Genomic DNA, 27,455 nt, shown 5'->3' with positions numbered 1-27,455 from the left:
TCCCTCCTTCAGTTGTTGAGTTTTGTCTTGTGTTGTGGGCCCCCTCCCCCCCAGGTACACAGCAACGCTTTAAACTTTAACTCTATTCCTTGGTGGCTTATGAATTAGTAAGATGGGCACCACTCCTATGGGGAGGCTTAATAATTCAACACATACACACTCAGTGAAAACCAAAAGTTTACTGAAACAAAGGGGAGCAAAAGAAAGAGGAAAAAGTGTATGAGACAACACTGGAACGGAAGTTAAAAAAAGAAACGATAATTTATTGATAAATATCACAAGGTCTGCTGAGGATAGCTCTTCCTGTTTTCTTTCTCTTGCTCCCTTCTGTCTTTTCTTTCTGTCCCTCCTTTCCAGTCAGCCCTTCATTTGCTTTGTGTGTATTGTGTGTGTTTGTGGGGTTAGTTGTACTCAAAACTCCATTTGATTACTGCTCTACCAGTACAGTATCTACTCGAGAGTGGATTACCAGTCCTGCAGTGTTCCTTGGAACTGTCCAGTTGTTTACAGTAGATCAGAATGGAGAGTCCTGTCCAGGCTGAATCTACAGCTCAGTAATACAATGCTACATGTACTGTGGTCTCAATCCTGGCCCAAAGCCTGCAGTTTTATCTTCCACTGACAGACACAGGATCACTTCATTGGACTTAACCTTTTCGAAATTGTAATGACATTTCAGTTTTATGTTGCTAAGTCCAGTTTCAAAGTTTCATATTTTTATAACTTCAGAAATCATGTTGCCTTGAATTTGGCACCGTACTACTGGCCCCAGCTACAGAGACACTCACAACAATTCAGATTCATCTGTTATTTTTGCATAATGGGCAAAGTCCTCTCTATATCATTTCCATGACTTTTTACTCTCTGGAGTTATCTTAAAAGCCTCCAGTCCTGATGATCATTGGCTGATTGACTTCCTCTTATAAACACTGTGTAAAGTGTGCCATATTTGTTCCTTCCCCAGTGTTTGTGCAGGCCAACAAGCTCCAGCAGCACATTTTTGCCGTCCATGGCCAAGAAGACAAGATCTACGACTGTTCCCAGTGTCCACAGAAGTTTTTCTTCCAGACAGAACTACAGGTAGGTCACCTTAAACTGTGTCTGTGTGATGACCTTAACCTGACTGTCTCTGTACAGTATTTGTCTGGCATCAAGTAGGAAATTGGTAGCACCTGAGTAGACCATCTCATTTCTTCCACATCCTCACTTTCTCAGTCATTACATCCATCTCTCCATTTTTTTTCTAAATTGCCACACATTCATCAGTATACAGTAACCTTCTGCAGTACCTGCTTCCATCCTTCCTAGCTACGCTGCATCATTTTACAGAATCCCTGTACCGCTCATCTGTATTTCTCCGTCCATCCTCTTTCCATTCCTCTGTCCCTCTCTTTCCATCTCTCCTCATGAGGTCTGAGCAAGATGCTGGCAAGCTTCATGTCATTAGGGTCCAGACACATTTGTGTGTGTGTGTATGCACGTGTATGAAAGAGAAGAGAGTATATAAGTCACCCAAGAGTAGGTCCTTGGCCAGCTGTGGCCTGGTCTGTGATGATATAAACCTTCCTGTGCTCTTCCATTGCTTCTCGCCCTCCTATCTTGTTCCTCTTTGGCACCAGCCTAGTGACCTGCGAAATCTGCAGGTCAAACTGCAGGTCCTGTTAAAAAATCTGTGACTTTTCTCCTGCTGTTGTCTGCTGCATCAACCAGAGGTGAATGTGAAAGTTGTATAGTGGAAGACTGTGTGAAAGCTTGCAGGTTATATGAATTCACCAGTAAATTTCAAAAGAAAATCCAGCAGCTAATGAGGAATGGTACCTCTCTGCTAATAATATTATTAATTTCTTGGAAACCCAGACATCTAAGCTTTGCATCCAGTTTGTGGCTGAGTTGTGATTAGAATTTATTGACACTGTCAGCCAGAACAGGTGCAACCCTACAAGCCACGGAGAGATGACAAACTGATCAACATGCCCCATTAGTAGAGTATTGAAAGGATATCACTAACTATGATACATTTTCTGAAATGTGTCTGAAATCTGAATAATTCATCACTGAAAAAGCAAGTGGAGTGTGCTAAGTCACCACAGCCATCGTGGTCATAGAATATCCCGTTTTTAATGTTCTGGCGTTTCTCTCCACAGCAGATGAACCCAGGTTAGCATGCTGAAATATTCCTGAGTTGTGTTTCAGGAAAGTAAAAAGCGTTTTTGTTGGCTAGAATCTGAACTATCCTAATCTTTCTGTCTCCGTTCATTCGTTTCATACTTGTTCTCTTTGACTGTCTATTTCTGTTTTGAGTCTCTCCTGTTTTGTCCAGTAAAGTTTCTCCGGCCATAACCTTGCAGTCGAAAACTCTACAATATCCGCCCTAGAAGGATACAGTCGAGTTTGCAGCCAGTCATACTGATGGCTTTGTCAGTTGCTAGTGGTAGAAGGCGTTCACTCCACTCTAAATTCATTATTCAACTGGTGCGTAGTTATCAGTGCTGTTTGTGTGCAGGCTGTTGGTAACAGATATTTACACAAAGAAGGGCTTAAAAAAGACAGAAATCAGAAACTTATTTACATTGTAATTCTACCAGGGATAATTTAAACTTACAAAGGCCTGCACCAGCCACACGCACATAAAAACACACACACACACACACACACAAAGTGGCAGTGATGTAGGGCCGGAGGTGGTGGGCATATGGCTGGCCAGTCCATTTAACAGCAGGGTGACTGCTGGACCCTGTCGGTTAATGTCCACACACAGGCACCACTCACACCGCACATGCTCCAACTCACCTCCACGCACCTCCTCAGACACACACACAAAACACCTTCAATCCCCCTCTACATACCGCTCTATCCCGGATGACCTCTTAGCTGTTATCTGACGAGGTCACAACAGCTTCAGAGACGAATGACGAGATTAAATCACTGTTGTTAGCTTTGGATTCTGCAGCCTTGATTAACTGTTGGTTTGTCCTGCATCCACTTTCTCACTCCGTTAGTGGAATGCATAGTAAGGTTCAATTGTCAGTGTTAGTTGAATCAGCATGAAGTGAAGAAAGCTTACACCGTGTGCACAGTAAATGCATTTGTAATAGTGCTAATTTAATCAAAATCTTGTCAAATCAAATAGGTTTTATTTTCCTTACCCTGATTGGCTACCTCACATTCTGTCTTGTGTCTAAGTAAAGTGAGACTTGATATTTGGGATATTAGCGAAAAGAGGTTTATATAGCTTGACTTGATTCAGTAGCAGAACGCTATGGACTGGTGACACAGCAGACATTTTAACACGTCACAGCAGGAAACTCACAGGTGTATTAATTAGTGCCTCATTCCACTTCCTGCTGTTTGTGCGTACTCGATCACTGTTTCTGTTACTGGGACACTTCATGGAACTGAGCCGTCATTACTGTTATTAAGTCCACCTGTGTTTTCCCTGCTGTGACAAGTCAAAATGTGCGTCCATTCCGCTGTTCTCATATACATAGTAAACTAAGTTTGATCAGGTCGCATGAGTTTAATTCTGTTGTTTTCATTCCAGATAAGTTGAGCTCAGTTCAACTTTTTTCTCCCTTAGCTCCTTGTACTTCTTCCTCTTTGGCTGCTGCACTGTGGCTATATCCATCTTATTACTCTTTGGTCCTGGCCCAAGTGTGTGTGTGCATGTGTGTGTGGACCTGCCACAGCTCCATTGCCCCATGGGAGGGCTCTCTAAGTGGGCCAGACAGAAAGGCTGACTGGGGGAGATGGAGAGCTACAACCATGGAGGTTAATGCCACTGCTAGCTGTTATCGCACGTGTGTGAGAGTTTATGTTTGTGTGTGTGTGTGTGTCTGTGTGTGTTTGTGTATGCATCTGCCAGAGAATTGGAAGTGGAATGGGGTAATTTGTGTGTGTTTTAATGAGGTGCGGATGGATGAAGAAGGCTGGTTGGCCAGCTAGAAAAGGCTTTGGCCTCTTTCAGCCCCTCAGAGGGGCCATATGATGTCCAGCTCACTCTCTCTTTCTCTGTGTCTCCTTCACACACACACACACACACACAGGGGTCACTGCTGCGTGGACACGTCACTGCATCATCCTCTGTCCCTCTTGACTGCACTCTTTCAGTCCCTCTCTCCTCCTCCCTTTGCATACAAAGGCCTTTCTCTCAATCACTTGCCATCACCTCACTATCCATCTCTACACACGGACTACAGTTTTTACTCTCTCCCTCCTTTCTTTATGCCTTCCTCCCTCCTCTCTTTCTGCCTTCCTCCCTCCTGCCGACTCCCCCCGTCTGTCCCAGAAGAACCAGCCCCTATGCATATTTTAGCCCCTCTCCTCTCTTCCTCTCTTCTGTGCCTCTCCCCAGTGCCCCATAAATAGTGCAGACGTAAGCTGGTAAATAAGAAATGTTTTGGTGTGTGTCTGCATGTGTGTGTGAGGGTCTGTGCACGCGTGTGTGTGTGTGTGTAAATAAGAAATGCTGTGGCCCTGATCAGTGAGGTCCTTCTGGATCTCTCTCTGCCTTTACTCCCAGACTTCACATATGACATTTCTCATTCTCTGTGTTTTCGCTTTCTTTCTTTCTTTCTTTCTTTCACCATGACAGGAGAAACAGTTTTTGTATTATTTTTAAAATGTCAGGGTTTTTTCCCCACCACCATTTACATTAATGCAATATCTCAAGATGTGCTGTTTTGTGGTCTTTTGAGAGGCTGTCTCGTAGAAGTGCACCTAGTTTGAGATAGTCATCCAGCTCTGTATCAGCTCTCTCCCATGTTGCATCCCCTGACAGACTTCTTGATTTTCACATTCCTTTTAAGCCTCCGGGGGGTGCTATACTGCAGCTTCTGCCTTCAGTGTTTCCTCCCATCCCTCTCTGCATCCATCACTCTTGCACTCCTCCCCAATCACCCCTTTTTTCTTTTTTCTTTTTTCTTTCATTCTTCCTTTTTTTTTTTTTGCTACCTTTGCACCCGTTGTGCTACACACTTTCCTTTAGCGCTAGTAAATATTTAAACAGCCCTAGATGGGTGGATTGGTGGTCAGATGAATAAATGGATGCATGTGTGGATAGATGTGAATGTTCCTTTTAGTTGTTTGTGTGTTGATTCCCTCCGTTGAATTTTCCTCCTTTCCCTGCGTCCCAGCGGTGGTGAATATTTGAGAGTTGTGCACGCACACAATCACAAAGACAAGGGACGGTCTGTTCCATCATAGACACAATTAAAAGAACTTGTACTTAACACGTAGTGTGCATGTATGCATGATGGAGTAGACTGAGCGATGGAAATGAAGACAGAAGAGAGGAAATCAACAGCCACACAGTCGAACTAAGAGCGATTTCATTTCACATTTGAACACAGCTGGACCGCTCCCCAACCTTAGAGCTCTAAATCAGTAACATGTTTTCTGCTCGTATGGAGCACCTCCTCAGCAGTTACTGTATGTTGTCCATACCTGGAAGCTGAAGGAAATATTTAAAGCATTTCCTCTGGAGCTGAAGAAGTGACTATGATCTTTATTCTGGTAGCTAATGCAGAGCAGAGAATAGCTTAGCAGACTGTTGAATACCTGCGTCTGCGATGAGGGCACTGTGTGTGTGTGTGTGAAACAAGGTGTGTTTAATAGTCTGTCTGTGAATAATGTTGTCTCTGTCTTTGTCTGAGCCTGAGAAGAGCCTCACAGTCTCCCTCTAACTGAATTATGGAAACATGTGGATGTGGCTGAACTAGCAATAGGGTTTATCTGTATGTGTGTGCGTCTGCTGTTGTCTGGGTGTTGCAGTCAGTTGTGAGTGTTGCATCAAGTCCTAGTGTGTGTTCTCTGATCCATGTATCCCATGGCTCCGTGTGTGTGAGTGTGTGTGTGTGTGAATTTGATCCGTAGATCCCTGCGGCGTTCCAGGGGAGCACACTCAGCTGCCCCACCACTCACTGGGAGCCTCTCTTTTATTAGAATGGGGACCTGAGACAGACACACATACACACACACACACACACACACACACACACGCATACATACTTATCTCCCTGACTCCCTGGACTTGAAGGTATTTGCAGCAAGGTAAAGACAAGACAGAAACAAAAAGAGATTCAAAACAAAAGAGAGGATAGCGAGACAGATGGACAGAGACTGCAAGTCAGCCAGCCTTACCTCCAACCTCAATCCCACAGTATCGCCGCTACTACTACAAGTGTACACAGCATTACATTTAAAAAAAACAAAACACGCAACTCAGGGAGTAATATATAAAAATTCAGTGAACAAACTAAGGCCCAAGCAATACAAAATGTCAGCAACAATGTGTTTAAAAAGATGCCATTGCATTGCATTGCACTGCGCTGTCCGCCGTCTTGGCAGAGTTTTTTTGTCCCCTCCGACCACCTGAGGAAAAATTGCATACAAATTGTGTCCATGGCTGTTAACACTGTTGGGATTTTTGTAGCGTTCATTGTTCCACACTGTGAATGCAAAACACATTCTGTTCATGGATTTGGATAGAAGAAAGAAAATCTCAATGTGGGACCAGTTAATCATCTGGAAATATTGTATTTATGTGTGTGTGTGTGTGTGTGCACGCACCTGTGTGTGTTTGCATTTATGCTTTTAGGAACCAGAAAAGACATACACAGTGGGTCTCAGTGAGGGAGGACGCAGAGAAAAGAAATTAGTCAGAAGAAGTTACTGGATGGCTTTGATGTAAAGCGGAGGAACAAACAGGTGAATGCAGACAGAGACAGAGAGAGTGAGTGAGATAAAGACAGAGACAGAGATAAACAGAATTAAGGACAGATACAGAGGAATTACACTATGTGAGCCAGCACCTGGAGGGTGTCTAACAGCTTGGACCATGTTCCTGTCATTTGGTGTGTGTGTGTGTGTGTGTGTGTGTGTGAGACAGGTGTACAGAGGCATTGTGTCACAGAACAGGACAGACTCTGCATGGCGCTGTGTTCTATCAGATCTGCCAAAATACACTCGCACAGACATGGGAAAGGCTCACGACAACACACGCAACATCTCATCTTGGGGGTTTTGATTTGAAATGGAAAACTGATCGAAATGAGATTTCATTTTCGATCATGGAAATCAGAAGCAGGATCAGAGATTCTCCCAGTGTTTTTTCCTTCTCCGCTGCTGCCTACATGTGCTACAAGTCTTAAGGGAAAAAAACTAAACAAAACAAAAACAACAAAACGCAGCATAGCTTACCAGTAGCCTGCCGCTGCACTTTTCAACTTGACAGCATGGCCACTGCTGAAGTCCGAGATGACGGAGAAACAGAACTATAAAATCCCTTTCTGAAGTCACAAAAGTGACATTTTGCCTCCGCTGTGAGTTATATACACAGCTAACGTGCTGTTGACAGAAACTCTGGAGACTCGACAGCTGCTTAATAATCCCTCGCCACAGTAACCGTGAGTCAGCCAAAGACTGGTGACCATTTGTCCTTATTCGCCTCTTCTTGACCGAGCTTGTAGATTTTTGTCTGTGAGGTAACTGCAGAATACAGGATTGCTCACTCAGCCTCTTCTTCAATAGCATGTGACAACATCTTGTAACAGTTGTTAATAAATAGCTAAATAGTTTTCTGACACGTGATTGAGAATCAGAGGGGCACTCTTAATCAGATGCTGTATAATAACTTTGTTGGTCTATCTGTGTCAGGGTTTCCTGTTTTTATGCTAAAATGAGGTTTTAATACATTTTAACTAACATTGTTTAGCAGTATACAATGTGTGTAATTTGCTGTGGGCTGCATTATACCTCCTGGGTTTATGACCCCTTAAAATGAAGTGATGTGTTCCTGCAACCCATCTGGAAAAGGTGCATAAGGGGGTGTATCTATTATTTGTATTATAGTTATTGCAGTTGCAACAGAAAGATATCCAGTCTGCTGTCATACAAGGAAATAATCAAAATTTGCAAAGCTGGAACCAAAGTACTTTGGGCATTTGTTTTTACAAATAAATGATGTAAGCACTAAATCAGTGATCAAAATAGTTGTTTTTACTTTACTTATGTTTTGACCAAGTCAATCAAAAATTAAAAGTATTTATTTTAGTAATTTTTAGAGGCTTTTTAAATGAAAGAAAAGAGGGATAATTTAGAAAACTAATTTTGGATAGCAAAGTAATCAATTCTTCAATGTCCCGAAAAATACCAACACTCTTGTGTTCATACACATCCAGTCTGCGCTCTCGCCTTCTCTTCACTCTTCCTGTGTCTGTTCCTCCTTCACTCCAACCCATCCCTCTCTCCACCACTCACATATCTTTACTTCCATGCTCTACCTAATGTTCTTTCTGCCTTTCTGCCAGTTTAGTGTACATGGTAATCAAAAAAAAGCGGGCCCCCCAGGGACTCATGGGGATTGGGCGTGTGCGGTAATATGACAGTGACACGGAAAGCCAGCACGCTCTGCTGAATTGTGAGCCCATGTGTGTGCTGGATGGATCATGTCTGTGCATTTATTTGCACATCTGTAACCTTTACACATATTTTTCATTTATGTCTGCCTGCCATTTTGCATTATGCAGCGTTAGTGTGTGTGTGTGTGTGTGTGTGTGTGTGTTCCTGCAGGTATGATGCTGAATGTGTGAGTGTGTTTTTGGATGCTTGTGTATTTTTGTGTCCGTCTTGTCACTCATATCTGCAGGCTCCGGTTTTCATCTGACACTGAGCTTCACAGCCCACAAGGACCACATTCCTCAGCCCTGGGAGTGCTCTGCTTGTGTGTGTGTGTGTGTGTGTGTGTGTGTGTGTGTGTGTTTGTGTGTATGAGAGTGAAAGAGAGAGACGGTAAATTTTTGAACACATACACACTTTCTCTATGATGGTGTGACTCAAATGTGTCTTGTGGCGCTCACAAGATGGGCTAATGCTGGAGTGCTGGAGGTGAAGTCACTTCCTGTTTTGTGTAACAGCTTTCAGCAGGGAGCCCTCACCTTTGCTGTGAATCTGGTGTAGATTCATGCGCGTTTGCCTTTGACATTGTGTGTGCGTGTGTGCCCTTCGTGCTGTGAGTGTATTTTGGGTTGTGTTTACTGGTCCAAACCTGGCTGTTTGGGCCAATAGCAACAGGCGAGGGGAAGTCCCCTGGGAGAAAGAAAGGGAGGGAGCACTCCAAACAGGACATGGTCAGAGAGGTCACCCTGGGCAGGGTGTGTAGAGGAGAATACTGGGGGTCAGCATGACTTGGCTGGAAAGAGAAGGCACTAAAGAAAGTTTTGGATAGATAATCTGAAAGTAACGAGTAGAGTTTAATTCCCTTAAGGAAGAAGAAAGACGTTGGGATGATGGGGAGAGACGGGGACTACGGCAGACAGAGAGGGTGGAGGAGGAGGAGGGGAGCAGGGAATACGTGTTGGCGGGATGTTAAGGGCAGGGGGTGCGTTTATTTTCGATCTGCTCCCGAGGCTGCATCCTGTCCTGGACGGGTGGGGCTAAAGACAAGCCAGGGAGCAGAGGAAGAGGGCTAAGACAGCCCATCTGCTGGTCCCAGACACACACACACACACAGACATGCTCACTTTGCTGGAAGAGTGTCAACTCCGAGCTATAAATACACTGAACTCAAAGAAGACCACAAGGCGACTAAGGTGATTTTTCATTTGGTGTTAAAAACAGCAGTGGAGATGGGGCACACGTGTACACACACACAGCATTTGGACTGCCTCCAATTACCCCCACGTACACACACATTTGACACAAATTCATGTGCTGACAGTCGCTCATTGATACATGTAGGTAGCGCACATACACACACTGACACACACACACATCCCGTGTCTATTAGAGACTTGGCACCTACTTTTCAAGGTGTGGTTTTTATCATTACAGATCATCGCAGACTTGGTGTGTGTGCAGGTGTGTCTTAGTTAAGTTATTTTGATTCCTGCTGACTTGGCCCTCAAATAAAGTCATTGCCATGTGTGTCAGTAGCAAACTTTGATTGTTCTCATTCTTATTGTATACTGATCTGACATTTCAAGATACAATTTATTTCCTCTGCCTCAGTTGAGGCCAGGTAGCACACACACACGCACACACACACTTAGTGTGTAATGCAGTAGATAGCAGAATAGAGCAGGACATGGCAGATTAGATTTTCTCTTATCTTTATCTCTTGGTTTTCAGTGTCATACCCTCCCCCCCTTTGCCCATGAGACTGTGTGTGTGTGTGTGTGTGTGGACACATACTCCTGTAGTTGTGGGGACAAAAATTTGTTTACACAATCACATTGTGAGGACTCACCTTACTTATGGGGATAAAGCGCAAGTCTTAAGTCATTAAATATTAGGGTGAAGACTTGCTTTAAGGTCAGGTTGAGGTTAGGGTTTGGTTAAGGTCAGGGTTAGGATTAGGCAGGTAATGTTTATTGTTATGGTTAGGAGGTGGTTAAGCCTCCAGGAAATGAATGGAAGTCTATGCAATGTCCCCAAAAGTGATGGAAACACGACGGTGTGTGTGTGTGTGTGTGTGTGTGTGTGGCAGTTTTGTGCGCGGGTAATGCGACAGGGCCATATTTCCCCTGGGCCCAGGGCTCTGCAGGCTTCAGCCTCGCTCTCTCTAAGCAGTTTAGGAAAAACAATGACAGGCATCTGTATTGACTGGTCTGTTCTCACCACAACACACACTCTGCGCACTTCTGCTACAAGAAGAACAGTAGAAACATGGAGAAATATCTTCAGGGTTCGCGTTCATATTTATTTCATTTACATCATTCTGGAGCGGGGTTATACAAAACAATACAAAACTGTCCATATTGACTGCCCAGAGCTGGAAGAGGCTGTTCTAACGGAAAACACTTCCTACTTGAACAGGTAGACTGTAGAATACAGCAGAATGCAGCCTCATACTGATACCTCTTTCCTCTGTTTCACACACGTTTGGTCACACTTTAGTAAGAAAAAGACTTTCTGTTCTTATTTACTCAGTAAAATTCCTGAACACTTTGCTCATCTGTTTCACATCCCTACACTTTGCTGGGAGGCCTTTATTGTGAAACACCTGAAAGTGTGGAGTTTGAGAATTGAGCACAGTCATCACTGGACCTGGATCACAAAAAAAAACAAAAAACAAAAACGCCTTCTTATTCTCCACTTTCTCTCATCCATTTCTGCACAATATATCAATTACACTGCTGTAGAGCAGATGTCACACTGTGTGCACACACACACGCACGCACACACGCTTCTAATCGATTACAGTGCTGCATAATCAATACCAAGCTCCACAACGACGTAAATGAAGAGAAGTAAGTATGAAGTGTCAGTGTGTGTGTGTGTGTGTGTCATTTGATGTGCGTAGCAGGGTGGGCTGTCATCCATCTGTCCATTACATTCCTCTCTCATCTCTATCCCCCTCGCTCTTCTCTCGTCTCCTCTGGGCTATTTCCAGCAGTCCACTGCAGCGCTGTGTGCTCCTCCAGGGAGTGACCGCAGCCTCCCTCCCTCCGTCCCTCCTCTTCCTCTGTCCTTCCTTTCCTTCCCTTGCTCAGTCTACAAATCAATACGGCAGCAGCAGGACCCAAAGAACCTGAGGGAAAACACACACAGACCCACACTCTCTTTCCTCTCCAGTCCCTTCCTCCCTGCTCCCCATTGTAATCTTTCCATGATTGGGTCATTTTTATTTTTTTCCCTGATTTTTTTCCATTCACATTATTAATGCCTCATATACAGAATGACCTCATTGTTAGAGGTCGTATATGAGGCCAAACCCAAAACCAGACATGGACATACTGTTCTAGGAAACCTCTCCTCTCCTCTCCTGTTCATATAAAGAGGAATGAGTCTGACCTCTTCTGGCGATGAGAGGAAATGCAGCCAGTTAGTTTGCTAATAGAGCGGAGAGGATGAGAGGAAGCGACAGAGTGAGAGACAGAAAGAAAGAGAGAGGAGGGTTTCTATCATAATGGGGTCAGTGGTTCCCAATGAGATCTGCATCCTCACTGGAGAGGCCTCCACACACACACACACACACACACACACACACAAACACACACGTATACAGAATCAGACACTTTTCACTGTCCCCTTCATTATTTTTCTCATTTTCTCATCCATTTCTCTGAAAGCTTCTACTGCCTGTGCCACTGAGAGAGAGAGAGTGTGTGTGTGTGCGTGCGTGCGTGCGTGCGTGTGTGTGGTGTATACGTGCACGCTGAGGCCTCTCTAATGTGTGTAGGACATTAATATCCTTTCTTTCCCTGGACAGGCTTGCTTGGCCTCTAAAGCCGCCTGACAGACACTGTCATGCACAGTAACACACTCTCACACTCCCTCTTTCTCTCTCTCTCTGTCTATCTGTCTCTCATACCTCATACACACACACACACACACACACACACACACACACACACACACACACACACACACACACAAACACACACACTTGCTCCAAAGGGCTCAACAAACATGCACAGCAAGATAAGGGCCATAGAATGACAAATAAGTATTTATCAAGCCCAAACCACATATAATCCTTCACATGTCTGTCCCCATCCACCCCTCATCGCCTCTCTGTTCATCCCCCTATCCCCTCCTCTTTTTTTCCATTCTCCCATCCGCTGTTCTTTTTTGTCCTTTTTTTTCCATAGTGGGGGCCTATCTGAGAGCGAGAGAGCGATTAATCTGAGAAAGCTGCTTTTAGTGGTGGTGAAGGGTGGGGGTGGGGGGCGTTGATTGGGAGGATCTCACTGGGAATAGTGTTTGTCTGTAAGTGTGAGTGTGTGTGTGTGCGAAGAAGCAGGGATAATGGGGAAAGATTTCAGAGAGTGTGTGTGTGTGTGTCAGAGAGAGAGAGAGAGAGAGAGAGCGAGGGAGGTAAGGAACATTTCACAGGGAGAAAGCTGTACAGTCTGGGGAAAAAGAGAAGAGAGGAGGAGAGGAAAACATCCTTGTGGAAATTTCTTTGATACACGCACACAAACTCCAAGACAAATCTTTCCAGTCATCTCCCCATCCACACACACACACACACACACACACACACACACACACACACACAGTGTCCCCTGGATTTAGATGTGATGCTTGCTAAGTTCCAAAACCAGCAAATCCAGATTATCATGAGTTCAGTTCCCCATTGCCACTGATATAGAACAGCCACAGTGGACTGATTGTATGTGTGTGTGTGTGTGTGTGTGTGTGTATGAGAGTGTGCGGGACCACGCACGTGTGTGATCATGAATGCTGAAGCAAACATGCATGTTTTTGCATTTTTCAGCATAACATTCCCATCACTCCACAAAGAGAAGCCTGCACAGTCCTGTTAACATGTATTTAAGTGTGTGTATTTATCTTGCTGTAAAAACATTTAACATATTATTAGTTATGTGTGTGTAGTAGTATTGTACTGTGTACCCTTGTCTCTTTTTCTGTCTGCCAAGCTTTGCGATTCACACACACACGAGATGGTCTGCGAGTGTCTGTTCCCCCGCTCTGTAGGGTCTACCTGGAGATCGCTGCAGCGACCTCCCTTTGTGCTCTCACTGCTGCTGTGAATTTTAATTTTGTAAAAAGGTGTTGTTTTTTTTTACTTGCATTGTGATTATGTATTGATGTGAAGTGCGCTGATGCCTTTGGAGAAATATGAGTGTAGGCGTCTCCGAGGTATGGAGACGGTCTCTGTAAAATATTAATCACAATATCAAAAGACATGGGGGTTTTACAGATCTGAATAAACAAATGTAGGTGCTGGGTTTACACAGACAAGAGCTAAAACAACAACAGAACAAATACTATGTGATATATTTAACTCCCGGGTTTTGACCAAAGCCACCTTTTATTGGATGACTATACATATATTTGGGTGTGCAAAAACATAAGTACTTGTGTCACGTGGTCCATTTTATCTCACAGAGATGCCTGTGGACCGTGTTGTATGTCAGTTCATGTGTTTCTGTTGTAATGCATGTTTATGTGTGACTTGCATCATAATTTTCTCTCACTGCAGTACTGTACCTACTAGTTTATGTTGTCTGCTCCTCTTGTGTTGTCTTCTTCTATTCTTCCTTCTAGTGTTCTTCCTCTTCTTTCATCAGACTATGTATAAAGCGAGGAGGCCTCGCTGTCTGTACTGTGGGAGGCAGTTGTGTTTCTGTTCTCTTCTGTTCTTTTATTGGGTGGGGGTGCAAGTGGAAAGCACTACGCTCACATAGCCCATTATTTCTCTCATCATGTGTTCTCACTTTTTCTCTCTATCTCTCCCTCTCCCTCTCTCCCTTCAGAACCACACACTGAGTCAGCACGCGCAGTGAGACCGAGGCCCGGCAGGATCTCTCGGCTCAGCCGGGGCCCCCGACCCAGAGCCGGCAGGGGACTCCCATCTCCACATCACAGCCAATCAAAGTGTCATTTGCTGCTCACATGTAAAACTCTAACGATCGCGCCACTGGGCGCGGCTATTAGGAGCAGCGGGGGAAAGGAATATTAATGGGATATGCTATTAAATAAAGAAAGGAAAAAGTGGGTGAGAGAAACGGTAAGAGTTAGATGAAGGAAAGAGAGGAGTGAAAAAAGGTATTGTTCGTGCAGTATTTTTTATTGTCCCTGCCAATCGCCCCACCAGCTTCTTCTCCCTCTCCTCCTCCTCTCCTCTCCTTCCACCCATTGCTCCCCAGGTCAGGCATTTTATTTTTTTTAACAAATAGAAAAGAAAAAAAGGAAGGAAACACCCCGTGTTTTGGGATTTTTTTAAATAGATTGTAGGAAAAGCTTCACTTTCTCGTCCCCTCGGTTGCTTATTGTATTTAACTTCATAGGTGCCAATTTCTTTGGTTTTCTTTCTGCCTTATGCGCTTATTTTCTTTATTTTCATTTCTGTACCTTTCATTTCTCGCAGTAAGTAGGTACTTGTGCTGTGTTGTGATTGTTTGTTTGCCAGTCGTAATATTCCTGAGTTTTCCCTCCCGACTCTCCTTTTTATGATTATTGTTATATATTTTTTCCTTTTTGTAATTACTATGAAAAAAAGACACTGAACAAAATAAAGTGCAGAAAACCATACAGATGTTTCTTTTTTGTTTCTTTTTCTTTTCTTTATTTTTTGGATTGGGTTTTCCAGTCGCTATGGGCCTATAATGGTTATTGTAAAAATGAATATCATCGATTTCAGTGCGTCTGGTCAATGACCGCTTTTTAAATGTGAATTAACCAGATTGCAATAATCTAGTACAGACAAAAAAAAAATAAAACAAATAAATAAATGACAAATAAAGACTTCCTGTGTGGTGTGCATTTATTCAAAGACGTGAATCTGTGAACTTGCATCCATACCCACTGAAGTGTCATCAGTCACTAATATAACTAACTGCAATGCTCACCAGATCAGATGGAAATTCTCATGAGCTTCATTCAGAATGATGGTCAACAGCCATGAGTTCAGTTCACATTGTAAAATTCTCAGCAAGGGTTTTATACATGGCACATTTCATACACAAAGACAGTTCAGAATGCTTTACATAATGTATTAAAGACATTAAAAGAGATTCAAGCTATGTGTTATCCAACACGGGTGTGGGGACCCTCTAATGGGACAGGAGAGACGAAAAAATGATTCTTCTTCTCTCTAATCTGCCTCTTCAGTCTTCTAAAAACAAAAAAATAGACTCGAAACATGACAAAAACACCTTCCTTAAATAAGTTTATCTCAGTTCACACATAAACACTTCCCACCAAACTGGAAGAATGTGTGTCATCTGTCTGTATTAGTGAGTCAGTATCTCTGATGTTTAGCCTAACTGAATGAGAAGGCACACTCCAGCACACTGGGAGTCCTCTTATTCTCTCTGTTCAGGATTAATATCACTGCAGAGTAAAAGTATCTGCAAGCAGTACCACTCCAGCAAATAAGACCAACTCCATCCCGTAACATGAGGCGAGACTGCTCTGGAGTTGGGAAAACGTAAGAGATGTTGCATGAAGAATGCTGATATCTTTACACGGTATGGATTCTAACAGTTCCTGGCAAAAGTCTTACGTCCATTGCCGCCAATGGAGGACAGACAGTGCCATGAGCCCTGGGATCGTGCTTTCAACCAGTGCACTGTTTCTATCCACAAGGTAGTGTAGGATTGGTCACTCTTTGCCACATTTTTCCCCTCTTTTTTCACAGTTGTAATTTGGCCAAGATAGCACAGCACACAGGTATTACAAAACATCCATCCATCCATTTTCTATACCGCTTATCCGTCAGGGTCATGGGGGCTCTGGAGCCTATCCCAGCTGACCACGGGCGAGAGGCGGGGTACACCCTGGATTTGTTGCCAGTCAGGTGCAGGGCTGACACACACAGATAGACAATCACTCACGCTCAAACCTTGGAGCAATGTGCAAGAGAACCCAGAGAAAACCCCAGAGGCTCAGGGAGAACATGCAAACTCCACACAGAAGGACCCAGACCTGGAATCCACCCTGTTCACATATCAGACTAAAAATAAAATAAAATAAGGAGAGCATAATCTAGAATCAATGGTATAGATGAGATTCCAGCAATAGTTTAAAGCTGACAGTCAGTTTTCAGTCCTCAAGAATATTTAAAAACTGATAGGGAAATGAAGTTATAAGAAATCAAATGAATACTGGTTGTGGAATGTGCACAGGCTCACAGTAGGAAATATAAACAGTATGTACAGAAAAAATAGTGCAAAAGAGATGCATTAATCTGACGCATTGAGTGCGGAGACAATCTCACCTGCTCCCCTCAGGGTCCTGGAAGAGGACAGGTCCTGGAGGGGTGGTTGATTGTAGATTGCCAATCACCTTCTCAGCAGAGTGAATGATACACTACAGTCTGCCCTTGTCCTTGGCAGTGGCTGCAGCATACCAGATGGTGATGGGGTAAGTGAGGATAGACTCAATCATGGTGGTGTAGAAGTGTGCTAGCATTGACTTTGGTAGATGGAACTTCCTCAGCTGCTGCAGGAAGTGCATCATCTGCTGGGCTGTCATAGTGAGGAAAGTGGTGCTTAGCTCCCACCTGAGGTCCTGGTTAGTGATGGTGCAAAGGAAATAGTAGTCACATAATGGTGATGAGGACAGGTGGAATCCATAACTATCTGTCACTTTCTGTATGGATTAATACAGTTCTCTATTATTAGTTTGCTCCAGTAAGTCTCTAAAAGGCTCCCAAGCTAATCCACAATGCTGCTGCACATATATCAACAAGAACTAGTATAAGAGATCAAACTTCCCGCATGTTGTCTTGACTACATTGGCTCACTGTAAATTTAAATCCTTCTTCTCACCTATGAAGCCCTCAATAATTAGGCATCATTGTATCTCATATTGATAGTACCGAGTTACATGACTAGAACACTAATGTGGAAAAGTTTATAGGATTTAGTGGCATCTAGTGGTGTGCTTGCAGATTGCAACCAACTGAATACCCCTCGTCTCACCCTCCCCTGCCCTAAGATGACCACGAGCTGGAGTCAACAAGGCTTTCTTAGATGAAATACTGTGGACTTCCCCAAACCTTAAGAGGTGAGCGAGTTGATGGACTAACAACAACCGGAGTGTCCCCTCTTCCTTTCCTTAGGAAAGATGAACTCAAATTTGCAGTGATTTATTCATTTTTCTGCTCAGAGGCAGTAGTTGTGCTATTCCTCCTGCGCCACTGAATCATGCCGGATTTTACTTGGTTTTAAGATATTTATCAGTTGTCACACAGCACCCACAACCAGTGCTGCTTCTCTACACAATGAAGGGGCTTACCGTTATGTTTTGACTTGATAAACCTACTTGTAGCTATTTTTGGCAGTGTAATTAAGGCTATACACAAGTGTAATTTCAAACTATTTATAATTGCATGCCTATTTATAGGGCAGTTTGAAAATACATTTTTTTGACATACCTCCTACATCTCTTCACTTACCCCAGTTTGACAACCACAGATATAATAGACTGATGTATAGTGGGCTGGATGTTGCCCACCGGCTGCCAACTGAATAGGCTGGTTTTAATATGCTAGCATGCTAACATTTGCTAATTAGTATTTATGCAAAGTTCTGCTGAGGCTGAGGGGAGCTCCACTGGCAGTGGTTTCCATTTCTCATTGAGATGTTGTTTATTTTAGTTGGTTTAGCCTCCCTGCCAGAGGGTTGTTGCTTGTAGACTTGCTAATAAATTGGTGGAACAGTAAAAGTTTTCCTCTGCATGCTCACCTACAGTATGCCCCACGTATAAATGTATTGGTTTCTGCAAAATAAAATAGGCCTTCTGCATCTGCAGGACATTCTGCAGGCAGTCCCTTTGTCTTTCAGAACAAATAATACGGTAAATATTGTTTTACAAATTCAGTTGTTTTGTCTTTACAGTGGTAATGACTGACTTAACTAATGTGATTTAATTTTTAACTGTTGCTACACATTTCATTCTGTTACTTTTTCTACTTAGGAGGTATTAACAGGGAAATTTACAAAGACCCCCTGCATGACTCCAGTAGTGGTTTAAAGTAAAGTATTAAGGTTAACACGCATAGTGTTTGACAAGATAACCTCACTTGCAGTATAAACACAAAATAAACTGAATTTTAGATGCCGCTTCCACTTTTTATCATAATCGCAAAATGCAGACGGTCCCTACCAGCTGACGTGACAGTTGAACTGGATGAAGAAATAAAGTTTGTTTTACAAAAGCCGTGCGGTTAACAGCTCTGTTACGAAAAACTCTTGTGTGTGAAACAACTAGTTCTTCGCGTGTGAGCAACTAACAGCTTTTCATCATGACAGAGACTGTGAAATGTGTGTGTGTGTGTGTGTCAGTGTCAGCGCAGCTCCGTTTATTTCCGGGTGGTACGAGGCTGCTCCGGTACACCCCAGCTAGCATCACTTGATTCAGCCTCCCTCCTCCACCCAGCCACAAACAGTACCAAGCAGTTATTCACCGAGACAGATATTTAATTGATGTCTTATAGCTGAAAGCCAAAGCGGGAGGGCAGCGGGCAGGAGTTATGGCGGCGTCGCTTCTCTCCGAGACCGACATCAGGCACCGGTCCATGGCGGAGGAGGATCCGAACGGGAATGAGCACGGGGCGGCTGCACGCAGCGCGGCGCCTCGCTGGGGACCGCAGCACGCCGGGGCCCGACAGCTAGCAAGGCTCTACTCTCCCGGTGAGGACGTGTTTATTGCTGTTTGTGTCACTGTTCTCACTTGCTTTGCCGGTTACTGGGCTAAGAATTACACTTGGCAACAGCAGAGGCCTAAAAGCCACAGCGCGACATCAATGATGATGATGATGATGATGGTAATGACGATGAGGAATAAACACTCCTGTTAACAAACTACCTGCTGTAGGCTAATTTAAATAATATGTCACTCATGCGGAATCACTACAGCGCATATGAGGTCCTTAATATGGAAACAGTAGGATACAATCTCTCATGTAACCTCGTGAATTATTGCCTTAAACAGTGTAAAGGCCTACAATGCACAGCCAAAATGAGCACACTATCATTGTCACTATTACTTTTATCTTAAAAAAAAAATAAAAAATAAAAAAACAATTAACTTTTGTCTTAGAGTAGGCCTCAAGTTGAAATTGTAGCCATGGCTTGTGTGAAGTCAGGTTTCACCCTGAGGTCTACTTACACTGACCTAGAAACACTTAATAACATGAGGGCAACTCAGTGATCAGAATCAATGTCTGACTGTCACCCCACTAACTCCATCTGCTGCATTTGTATCCATATTTTACAACCTCCCCCCCTGATCTCGAGATGACACCGAGCTGCAACATTCGTGTCCTGACTGGAGACCTCTGTCTGTCTTTCTAATCTTATTTCCTGTCTGTCACTGTACTGTCAGCTATCTAATAAAGGCACAACCTGCAACTATCCTGCACCAAACCAACAGTGGTGCATGTTGGTTGCTGATGCAAAAAGTGCATCATGGACCACTTTTTCTTTTTATGTCTGTCCATTGTCCTCAGTGTTTTACTATAGGTCTAAAGAGAGCTGTCGAACGTATGAAAAACAATCCTGATGATGTCATCGGGGTTGGCTTGGCTTGGGCTCGGAGACAAAATACTTTTTAACTGGAAGTCAGCCTTAGGCGTGGATGTTTTATCCTAAAATGCGACTGAGTTGCATCATGGGAATTTGGAGGAGGTTTATGAACTGGGGTTTTGGGATCTTGATTAATCTTTTTAAGACTCTGCATAATATGTACTACTGTACTAATTATGATACAAGTTGACACAGGATAAAATGATGAAGCGATGACATTTTATATAAAAAGGTCAAAGGTCAACTTCACTGTGACATCATAATGTTTTCTGTCCATAATTCACCACCATGACTCAGGAACAGAAGGGCAGATTGTGACCGTGTTTCCCATGTGGTCACATACTGAATTGGTGACTCTAATCTTGGGTGTCCACCTTGAAAGTGTGCTGACTGTATAGATCTTCTGTGCTGCTGGGTTGAACATGTGTGTGAAGCCTTTGCATTTTAGAATTCTAAGCTTCTTTGCGTTTTGTCATAACCGGCTTTATTGTCCAAACATGTGAACACTACAAGGAATTTGTTTTTTTGTTTCTTTCAGTGAAATCACACACTAACAGACACACAGCAGTAGCCCACGTCAAGCTCATTGGGTTTGATGATGTTGAGCTTCAGGTGATTGTCGTTGCACCGTGTCATGTGACGTGATGGTGCTGGCTGTCAGTCACTAAATATGTTATAAGGGTCTGGACAGACATGGGTGTAACACTACTGGTAACTGGTGCGTGGCCACATACAACTGCAAGGCAGTAATTCTAGTTTGAAAATGTCTCACAGGTCGTCTGACTTTGTGGACGTACAGTGTAATATGCTTTTTAACATTTGGAAAACAGATTGCTTCTTAAAGGCCAGCAACAGCCGAGTGATCATGTGTTTCACATTCCTCCAGCATTTGCAGTCGTATACCTCAGTTAAAGGCCCTTAGTCCCAGAGGATTAATGGTTAAGTTTTTTTAGATGCTAGTGTAGTTGTTGCCTTTAGTTCAGAGAGTCGTCTAGTCCGAGGACAAAATCAGTGTCTGTGACACAGTCTGCAGCAGTAAAGTTCAAATCCAGTCCTTGGAGTCTGGTGTGTTACGGATTTTCTTTTTGTCCCTGCTAGTTTAAATTCACCTGCTGTCCCAGTCCAAATAAGTCTCTGATTAGGCGTCTAGAATGAAAACTGCCTGGTAGAATAAAAAGTAAACAGCAGTCAGGGCCCTGGAGGCTAAATTTCGGGACCACTGGTGCACAGGCTACAAATACTTTAACAAAATGACAGTGGTTGTTATTGTTGGCAGAATTGCCTGGCTCTATCACAAAGTGTTGCTTCTGTGTCATGACCCTGAGGCCTCATGTAATTGTCTGCATTGAGGTCTTGGGAAAATCTTCTCTGGAAGCTACATTTGTTTACCCCTCTCTGTTCTCTTTACATGTTTTTTGTCCCAGTCATATCATACCATACATGACCTGTACTTGTATTCCCAGCCAGGTATGTCAGTCTTTGATGCCATTTTAAAACACAGTCACAGCTGAACTGTGGCATTTACGGTTTCGATCACTTGTGGCCATATAATAGCGAGAGGGAGAGCTAAATGTAACCAGTGGGATAAATTGAGCCGTTATATCAGATAAATTGATTTTGCTGTTGTGATGGGAGGCACACTGTGCCTCAGACCTTAGCAAAGAAAACCTGTCTTACCAGTTGTTCGTCAAGCTGGACTGTGCCACACTTTGCCTGACCATCTGCCCTGCTTCTCACTTCACTGAGCATTTTAATTGCCTCTGGTCGGACCATGTTGGCCACTTGTTAACACTTCCTAAAATAGGAATGATGATGGGAGAAATGAAAGATTTGCACCACCATAACAACATTATTGTGAAGTTCACATGAGGGCACAACATGTGTCACTATGTTGGCACTTGAATCCAAAGCCCTTACAGCACTGTGAGTGTGTTCATGCTCACAAATCACTGACCCTGGCACAGTCTCTGTCAGCTCACTGAGCTGAAAAGGGACTTCTGACCTAACTGGTGACTTTTGAAAACTTTATTTTTATTTAAGCTGTCACAGAACAAACCCTTCACCTGAATGGAAGCTGGTGTTTTTAGACACTGAGTAAGGGGGTCATCTATGCCATCAATGGAATTGGATCTACACTATCATTCAGTGCCATTACATTAAGGAGATAACCATCCCCACTCTGGAATTTGATCTTTTTTTTTTACTGCCAGGCAACGCTAACATTACGCATTCATGTAAACAGACACGACAAGCTTGCATACGTGCGTGCGGACACGGTTGATTAATTAGCTTAATTAAAGTTGGACACAGCTGATGACAGGGAGAGAGGGAGAGATGTTGCACCAGGAACAGCTTTTTGTTTGTTTGTATTTTCATTTAGTCACAGATCACAGCAGCAACCAATCAGCATTAGTAACGCCAGTATCAGAGATGGTTTAACTACTGGCTCATTGATTTTGCAGCAGCTTACAATGTGGCCACGTTGAAGCTGAAATGCACAACCTCACTGTTCTTAAAGGTGGCAGGATGTCCGCTGAAGCCAGTGCAGATTTTGTAAAATGTGTCAGCCGGTGAAGTGTGATACTGCTGCTCTGCTTATTGCTTCATTTTGATACATTTAAATGCAACTGTGGTATGATTTCGATCGCTTTCAAGCCTTTGGTTTAGTCCTTAGTTTATTTTGCAAGAAAAATAATTTAGCCACATAAACATCCAAACTTCAGTGTCAGGGGTGCAACAGGAATTTTTACTTTCAGTCAAAACTGCCTGTACTGTTACGGCGATTCAGAGCTAATCACCGTAATCAACTAAATTTACCAATAATAAATAATAACAATAATATTGATTAAAAAGCTGTTAAAAAGTGGTTACACCACATCTAAAATGCAGATTTTGACCCATAAACAATAACAAAATAAACCTACTTTTAGTCTGCTAAAACAGCCTGTTTAATGATTGATTTTATTTTTTTTTTACAGGACAAGCAGTAAACACAGTCTTTACATGCTATGGTCTACAATGTTGTTGTGGTGAATGTTATGTCAAACAATAGCAGTTTAAGCAGTCAGAATACAAGGGAAAGCATTGGCATTTCTGAAGCTCCATTTTGGTTTGCACCTGCTCCTGAGAAAACTAACTGACTGATACACTGACTTCCTCAGTATATTATGGCGGATGCTAACATTGTCTGCCATTGATCTTTTTTTGCCATTGCCTGCCATATAGATATACATTTATACACTTTATTCCTGCTGATAAGAGCCACCTGCTGCTACTAAACAAAAGGCTGATGAGTGCTGTGACAGTGAAGTAAAACGCTAAAGCTGCGGACTGGAACATGGAAACAGTGAGCCTTTCAATGTCGTCATTCCATCTAAAAACGAATATTGCAGCCTTAGCCTCATTAAAGAATTTAAAAATAATAATGTTTTGTTTCATCTGTCTACGATGTCCTAAGATATTTTGTATTTAAAACATCAACAGGACGCTGGTGTGAACATCCATCAGAGGATTTTTTGTCATCTAATCATCATTTGAAAGGTTTTATTATTGATTATCAGGGTGGAATATAATAGTTACAAGTGGCATGTCTTTCAGCATTCATTTAGCTAGGCATAAGAGTATTTCATGACTGGAATATCTTTGCCAGCACACAATATCTTCTATCACAAACGATCACTTTTTAAAACTTTAGATCATCGATATAAGAGGAGGATGAGGAGTGGGGAGGGCTCGCCAGATGAAGTGCGTAGTAAAGCGAGAAGGATGCTGACGAGAGCGCGAGTCGTGTTCCCTTTGGCACCCTGCTGTCGTCGAGTGTAGCGGCTGATAGATGGCTAAGAGGATCACACATGCATTTGGGGTCCCGACACTTTTATCCTCTCTCACATAGAGGCTACACAGCTTAGTTAGCAGGCCGACTGGGTAAAAATAACCCAGACGAGGCTGTGATACGAGCAGCACTTCTGACGCAACACAGACTCTGTCGTGAAGAACAGTGGAGTTTATGCCCCGGTCAAGTTTTTTTTTATTTTTTATTTTTTATTTTTTTTTACTTTTAATTTCAAAAGGGTATATGCAGAAAAATCATGTCGCACTGTGAAAATGTTCACGGTTGCACATTTCCTCTTTTTTTGGAACTCTGCTCTCACACCTTTCAGAAAGTCCTAATTTTCTCCATTCACAGGTTTCCGGTATCTCTGTAACCTGTGCCAGTATCCTTGTTACTCTGAATAATCCACAGATTTTATCATTATTATTACTTAATAGTAAAGACAAGGTTCAGACTCACGCACTCAGGAGATGAGCTTCACCAACAGGATGTCACAAGTGTTTAGTAACTTGTGATGTTATTAACATTTGTCCCACATTTAGGTGTTCATAAAGAGAATTGCAATTTCGCGGACAATAATTCTTGTGAAAAGACGCTTTGGTCGTGGAACTCGGCCGACACCAGTATCAGTAACTGATTGTATAAAACGATGGGCTGGCTGCAAAGGTGGTGGAGTTTCGGTCGTTTGCTTCTGCACTTCCTCCTGTCTGCAAGTCCGAGTGTCCTTGAGCAAGACACCTTGCATTGTTGTCACCGCTGCTGGGTTTATGTGCATAAAGTGCTTTTATTTTGTACATGTTTCAGTGATGCATACATATGGATAAAATAGAGTCAAATTCTAGCTTTTAGTTTCTAGCTGATTTTTTTTTAATTAAGGATAAAATAAATCCTGAAATACAGTATTTATAGTAGAATGTAATACAGTAGAGGTGGTGCTGCTGTGGTCAGTGCTGTGGCCTCCCAGCATGAAGGCTCTTGGCTCAAACCCTGGCCAGGGCATTTCTTTGTGTAGTCTGCATGTTCTCCCTGTGTGTGCGTGATGTGTGTCAGCTCTTTGATGAACCGCCGTCCTGCCCAGGGTGTGCCCCGCCTCTCGCCCAGGCTCATGACTCCCTGCAGACGGTAAGTGGTGATAGATTAATGGTTTTATTTTGTTCTCTTGATGAAGAACAGTTTCAGCTGTCAGCTACAGTACGGTCAAATTTCATGCTAGATCAGGTTTTTCAGCACACTACAAAAACCGTGCATCCCAGCAGCGGGAGGCGCTGCTTTTTCTGTGGCATTAGTGGTCAGTGGCATTTTGTAACTATAATCGTGGAGAGAGTAACATGTTTGCGTGTGAATTTTTTCCGCTTTCACCAGGTAAATCTTAGAATTACTTACGAGCTTTCCCTCATTCCTGCCTAAGGTCACAGCAGGTGGCAAGTGGGAGATATGCTCAGCGACGCTAACAATGTAGCCGAGCCATTTTATGAAAACTTAAAAGCAGAAATGTTTCCCACATGCTGACAAGTGTCTGTTAAAGAAAAATAAACAGCCCAAATTCAAAATGTCAAAGTGTCCATTTAAGGGAGCACCACGCTGTTATGTGCTTAGTTGTTTGGGTCCAGTTCAACACCGGTAGGTGGTAAATCTAAATAGCAGTTTGGCTTGTTAGAGTTTGGAGAAGTTAGATGAGGCGTTGGCGATGCTCCACAGAGCCAAACATGGGCTCATTACAGCAAAGCTAGGATGGACAAACAGCTGGATGCATCTCCCTCTCCCTCTGTTTCTGCGTCTCTCCATTTCTCTCACCAACTCTCTATTCATCCCCTCGTCTCTCTTCGGTCCTCCCATATGTCTGAAGTGTCACGGTCCACTGACTGCCTCTCCTCTCCTCTCGCTTTCTGGATTTTGCAAGTCGTCTAAGTTTAGTCACACGAGCAGCATGTATGTATGTATGTGTGTGTGTGTGTGTCTTTCTGTTTGCGTGTGAGGATTCTAGGGTGTGTGTAAAGGCTTGGCAGCTCATCATATTTTCTTTTCAATTACTCTTTTTTTTTTCTTCCAAACGATTAGGAAAAGAATGGTATTGGAGATAAAACAGGTGCTGTGCTGCATTCTGTTTTGCAGCCATGCTCTCGTTTCGTCGTGTCTTATAAATCCAGTACAGACTCTCAGCCGGGCTGTGACAGGTTGACTTTAGCAGAGTGCATGCTGTTGTTTGTCAAATCCAGTGCACATATCAGCAATGTAAAAGTGTTAAGTGATCATGATCTCAGCATTGACCAGAATAATCAGAATTATGTATTTCGCCATGTTCAGAACTAGTGTGTGTGTAATGTCAAGTTACCCCGATGGATCTGATGTCAGAGCCTGTAAACAATCTAAAGCGTGATGCTGATCTTCATCCTCGTTTGCGCCGGCTGCTCACGTGGCATTTCACCACAGTGTTTCATTCTGATAGGCTGAGTATTGAAATTACAACCTGCACTGTATTTTCGAGGCAGTAGCACTTGAAGGAGATGAATTTTCTCTATTTTGTTAATTGCATCTGGTCCACAAATGTTTATAAACAAAACATGGAGGTTATATTTGTAAAATTGCCTTCATGGTAGTGTTTTATTTATTGCACATTCAGAAAAATGTAAATTGGTAAGACTTACTTGTCACACGGTTCGGCACTGCAAAGTGAGTCAGTTTGAAACAGTCTGAAGTAGATCCACAGAATTCTGTTTGGTAGACACAGTTCATACAACCATCGGTGCATCTAGTCAGTCAGTCAGTCGCTTTCAGCTGAATTTGGCATCGTTGGATCATTTATTTTAATCGTTTCTTCTGCCAAAGTTGAGAGTAACAAAGGCTTTTTGTTCCCATAGGACAAGGCCCTGTTTCCATAACAACAGAAGCAGGGCAAGGTCATTGAGATAGCTCAAATTCAAAGCTGTGGATAAAGGTGACATCATACAGTGTGCTGTCTCAGAAATGTTATTATTGCTAAAAGTCAAAGTCTTTTCAGTCGTGTCAGTCTTAAAACTGTAATCATATATAATGTTCATACTTGGTCTGCAGTGACCGACTTGGATACATCTTTCCCTCACAGAGGCTCCTCTGTGCTCAGGAGGAGTGACAGCTTTCCACTCTGAATCCTGACTGACCTGATATTGTCTGTTGGAGTTGCTGTGGTGACACTCAGTTTGCACGTGTGACACTTGACACACACACACACACACACACACACACACACACACACACACACAGACTCACATACATACAGTCACACTCCCTGAACTGCTGACCCCAGGGTGAAGAAGGTCAGGGTTTAGTGTGGTGGGCCCTGAGAGTCACATGGGCTGTACTTGACTTTGACCTCTGGCTCTCTCTCTCTCTGTCTGTCTCTGTCTGTCTGTCTGTCTGTCTGTCTGTCTCTCTCTCTCTCTCTCTCTCAATCTGCCTGTCTCTGTCTCTTTCTCTCTTTCTCTCTCTCTCTCTCTCTCTCTCAGTCTGCCTGTCTCTGTCTCTTTCTCTCTGTCTGTCTCTGTCTCTCTCTGTCTGTATCTCTCTCTCTGTCTGTCTCTGTCTCTCTCTTTCTGTTTCTGTCTCTGTCTCTCTCTCTGTCCCTTTCTCTCACTTTCTTTCTCTGT

General features: G+C 43.2%; 2 protein-coding genes across 2 annotated transcripts in view; both read left to right on the top strand.

Annotated features, from left to right (window-relative positions):
- znf423 (zinc finger protein 423) overlaps positions 1-15,000 on the top strand; it is a 140,862-nt gene extending 125,862 nt beyond the window's left edge. Inside the window, exons 20-21 of the mRNA XM_046393248.1 lie at positions 965-1,080; positions 14,223-15,000. Of these exons, the coding sequence (XP_046249204.1) occupies positions 965-1,080; positions 14,223-14,252 (146 nt within the window). The 3' untranslated portion in view covers positions 14,253-15,000. The remainder of the gene's footprint in view (positions 1-964; positions 1,081-14,222) is intronic.
- Positions 15,001-18,641: 3,641 nt separating this feature from the next.
- Positions 18,642-27,455, top strand: part of si:ch211-212o1.2 (uncharacterized protein LOC492735 homolog) — a 37,616-nt gene continuing 28,802 nt past the window's right edge. The window contains exon 1 of the mRNA XM_046394099.1: positions 18,642-19,106. Coding sequence (XP_046250055.1) covers positions 18,947-19,106 — 160 coding nt within the window. The 5' untranslated portion in view covers positions 18,642-18,946. The remainder of the gene's footprint in view (positions 19,107-27,455) is intronic.

The sequence above is a fragment of the Scatophagus argus genome, chromosome 7, assembly GCF_020382885.2.
Source record: "Scatophagus argus isolate fScaArg1 chromosome 7, fScaArg1.pri, whole genome shotgun sequence".
NCBI lineage: Eukaryota > Metazoa > Chordata > Actinopteri > Scatophagidae > Scatophagus > Scatophagus argus.
This window is presented reverse-complemented; position numbering and strand designations above follow the sequence as displayed.